The sequence below is a fragment of the Miscanthus floridulus genome, chromosome 3, assembly GCF_019320115.1.
Source record: "Miscanthus floridulus cultivar M001 chromosome 3, ASM1932011v1, whole genome shotgun sequence".
Taxonomy (NCBI): domain Eukaryota; kingdom Viridiplantae; phylum Streptophyta; class Magnoliopsida; order Poales; family Poaceae; genus Miscanthus; species Miscanthus floridulus.
In genome coordinates this window covers 113,535,800-113,539,540 of record NC_089582.1, presented here as the reverse complement: position 1 = coordinate 113,539,540, position 3,741 = coordinate 113,535,800, and the positions used below count along the sequence as shown (strand labels likewise).

At 45.1% G+C, this 3,741-nt stretch overlaps 1 protein-coding gene across 1 annotated transcript; it reads right to left on the bottom strand.

The window, feature by feature from the left end:
• Positions 1 to 561: 561 nt before the first annotated feature.
• On the bottom strand, positions 562 to 2,440 carry LOC136546552 (large ribosomal subunit protein eL32z-like). The gene is made up of 4 exons (XM_066538527.1): positions 2,321 to 2,440; positions 2,110 to 2,199; positions 1,172 to 1,353; positions 562 to 846 (listed from the first exon to the last, which is right to left on the bottom strand). The coding sequence occupies exons 2-4, from the start codon at positions 2,197 to 2,199 to the stop codon at positions 717 to 719; spliced, it is 402 nt and encodes a 133-aa protein (XP_066394624.1). The 5' UTR covers positions 2,321 to 2,440; the 3' UTR covers positions 562 to 716.
• Positions 2,441 to 3,741: the final 1,301 nt, after the last annotated feature.

Below are 3,741 nucleotides of genomic sequence, written 5' to 3'. Positions count from 1 at the left end.
TTAAATATAGATTAATTACGAAACTAATTATATAGTTTACGACTAATTTGCGAGACGATTTTTTTGAGCTTAATTAACCCATGATTTGATAATGGTTTGCTATAGTAGACATGTGCTAATGACAGATTAATTATGCTTAAAAAATTCATCTCATGGAGTACCGACGGATTACGTAACATCCTCCCGACACACCTCCTAAATTTAGTAGTTGGATCCAAACAACCCCTGGATCCAAACAACCCCTTAATGTCGCCAGCCTACTTCAATGCTCGATTGCTCGTCGCCGACCGACGAGCGGTGCGCACTGTGCAGGCCGCAGGCGCCGGCGGCCGGCGAGCTCACCGCCTATGATACAGCGGCCGAAACACACTGGCGTAATGCAAATGCGACACCGCGGCCCGCCCGTCGCACGGCCCGTGTTATTTGTACATGGAAACGAGCTGCTCTGGGTCTGGGCCTTAGATGGGCTGCGTCGTTAGGGGGGACGCTGTGAACCCTGTCTTCATTCGAAAAGGGCAACACCTCTGAACCTCAGAAAATGCATGTAGCAGATTCATGATGTACGGTCAAAACTAGATGGTACTCTCCATCACTCTTTACTCATAACATAATTTTGTCCATAGGAAACATAAGCATAAAAATGGTAGAGAAGTAGTATCTCCAATCTCAGTAACATCTTGAACAGCAGCAAATCACAACCGAAACTACTGAACATTTCACTCGTCCTCCTGGCTGCGGAGCCTGGCAAGCTTGTTGGTTACCACGATGTCCAGTTGCGCAGCACGCTCAACAATCTCCTTGCGCTTGCGGGTGGACACGTTGTGGGCGATCTCAGCACAGTAAGTCCTGCTTTGCAGAAAATAGGATAAATAGGATGCAAGAAAAGAGGGCTTCAGGAAGATCAAAACACGTAAGCATGTTCACAGCACATCTAAGGAGTAACGGTCAGTCGGTCACCAAGTCAGAGGCATATAACTGAAATGGAAATCTCATTGGCTCATTGCTATGACAACAGGCAACTCTCAATTTCTGCTAAACTACTCGTCCTACTAGGAGAGTTAGTATCATTCAGTTCAGGTGTAAGCTACGTTGTAGCCAAGCTTTCTGGTATGATCATGTAACAAAGTCACTGCATGTGTGGCAACATCAAAAGGTGAAACAGAAAAATCACCTGTTGTGCATCAGCAGCAGCTCCAGCTCAGAGACATTGTGAACAACGAACTTCTTAAACTTGTTGGGAAGGTAGTGCCTGGTTTTCTTGTCAGAGCCATATCCAATGTTGGGCATCAAGGTGCATCCCTTGAACTTCCGCCTGACACGGGAGTCGATACCCTTGGGCCTGCGCCAGCTTGGCTACAGAAAACATTATCAGCAAAATTGGCTTCAACCAACAGAAATGTTTATGCAGATGACTCAAATATACAGTCCCAATGAATTAGAAAGCTGTGCCCATTTTTATAGGATATCTACCGATGCCTGGTGCTAGAAGTCATATCTGAGACTCAATTCATAGCCCTCCCTAGAAAATAAAAAGGAAAAGAAAACTCTGGCAGGTTTAGGTACGGTATGGTACATCTCAATTTCACCACCATGGCCAGAAGTAATGGCCATTTGCTAAACTGGTACAGTATTGTGTATGGCACATTTCGAATTCACCCAGTAGCAAACATGGTCAGAAGTAATGGGTATTTGCTACACTCGTACAGTATTGTTTTTTAAGTTATCTCCCCAGCTACAGAATCAGTGGCACTACATCAGTGTAAACTCATCAACTTCCACAAACAGAAGGGACTTGGTCTCTTTTAATTGCTAAGCAGGCATCCTAAAATGAGGAAAGTTTTTATGCTAATCCAGTACTTGACAAACTAAGCTTACATTTCAGGCCACTGGGGGCAAGATTCTATCTAAATCGAACACAAGCCAACGTGCTGCCAGCCATTACAAACTAAAATCGGGCCAAGGCATTCAAATTAGTGCACATGTGACATTCTTCCGGTGAACCTAAAGCAAAAGTAATGTAGCAGTAGACCAATGATCAACGAATAGCAAGCACGCAGAACAAGGGCTTCGGGCAACAAGGTTCAAGGCGACGGGAGATGCTTTTCCTACCTTCAGGCACTTGTAGCGGTCGAGGTGGGGCCTCTTGAACTGCTTGACCCGCTTCTTCACGATCTTCTGCGTCAGCAGCGGCACCGCCATCTGAAACAGCAAAGGTCACGCAAGCAATTAAACACCAGATGGACGCACCAAGCCACAAATCAGGTAGTGCGAGAGCGAGGAATTCGAGAGCGTCGCGCCGCGGCGTGGCTGGTGGCGGTACCTTTGCGAAACTTGCGCCTATGCGGCGGTGCGAGCGAGAGAGGCGCTAAGCAGCGGCGGCGGGCGGCGGGGTGCGAGGAGAGGAGAGGCTCTTATGGCACCGAGAGAACCCTAGGGTTGGTGGGCTCGGGCCTTGTGGGCCGCTAGCCCTTCGAGGTGATGCGCGCCACGCGAGTGACTCTTGGGTGGGCCGCAGTGTATCTGTCTGGTCCAATAGTTTTTTTTTAATTTCTACATGGGCCAAACAGGTCGGACGCGAACCCAGTACAGCAGGGTACATGCAACAACGCAGGCTCACACAACTAGTACTTTGCTTTGAAAAATTATCGAGGGTAGAGGACCAGCGCCAAAAACGATCCTGACAACGCTCCAACAATGCTTCTATGTAGTCTTAATGATCAACATCGACTAATTACAATAGATAATGAGAGCCTCTACTACAAAATAAGCACCAAAATAAGTCCATAAATATTAAAATGATTTCTAGCTAGTCATCATAAGATAAAGTATGATTTTAGAAAAAAAAATATAAAACTTGTTTCATAATTTTTTGAGGTAAAACAAATTTTCTAAGATTAAAAAATATTTTAGGATTTTAACGGCATTATTTTTTCATGTAAAAATATTTGGATATTTTTTTAAAAATAATTTATAAACTTTAAAATATTTTTTTTAAAAAAAATTCTAGTTCAATTTACCTCACTTAATTTTCAACTTAGTCCGATTTATTTCCTCTGATGTCATGTCATATCAATAAAACCACCATCAAAACCATCCAAAGTGCAAAAATAACGTATTGGCAGCGGTAGCCGCTACCGCTTCTTTGAGCGCACGACACAAGGGTAAGCAGTAAAAAGTTGAAGTAGCAGCCACTGGCATAACGCTAGCCAAACGGACCCAAACAGTTTAAAAGTTGAGGCAAAAACTGGTTTTGTAGTTTAGAAAGCAAAATCAAACGACCGTGATAGTTAAGAGAGGTAAATTAGATATTATGTTTTTAATTTCTACATGGGCCAAACGGGTCGGACGCGATCCTGGTATTGTAGTGGGCCGCGCGGGACTGCGCATTCGTCATTTGGGCTCGGCACACCTCTACCGCCTGTCTGGCTGTCTCTCCGCTCGATTGTCGGCTGCAGACGGAAGCGGCGGCGGCGGTTTGCCGTTGCTGCAGGTGCATCGCCATTGGCAGCGCCATGAGCCAATCGGATCATCAGAAGGTGAGTTTCATCGAATCGCGCGCAGGCGCAGATCTTCAAAGTTCCAGCCCACTACGACTTGGGAGGAGGTGATTTTTGAATCAAAATTTAGTACGAGTGCAGCTAGTTACCTCTCAAAGCATTGGAACACTGTAGTGATCTACTCATCATGAATTGGATGTAGCAATAATCTTTTCTCTCTCTCTCTTTTGGGCCAAAACTGAAG

What these genes read in the sequence shown, in the direction of transcription:
- LOC136546552 (XM_066538527.1), bottom strand. Translation starts at nt 2,199, where the DNA reads ATGGCGGTGCCGCTGCTGACGCAGAAGATCGTGAAGAAGCGGGTCAAG. An exon ending in ACCGCTACAAGTGCCTGAAG is followed by an intron (nt 1,354 to 2,109) that starts GTAGGAAAAGCA and finishes TGTTTTCTGTAG; the next exon opens with CCAAGCTGGCGCAGGCCCAA. An exon ending in CTGCTGCTGATGCACAACAG is followed by an intron (nt 847 to 1,171) that starts GTGATTTTTCTG and finishes TCTGCAAAGCAG; the next exon opens with GACTTACTGTGCTGAGATCG.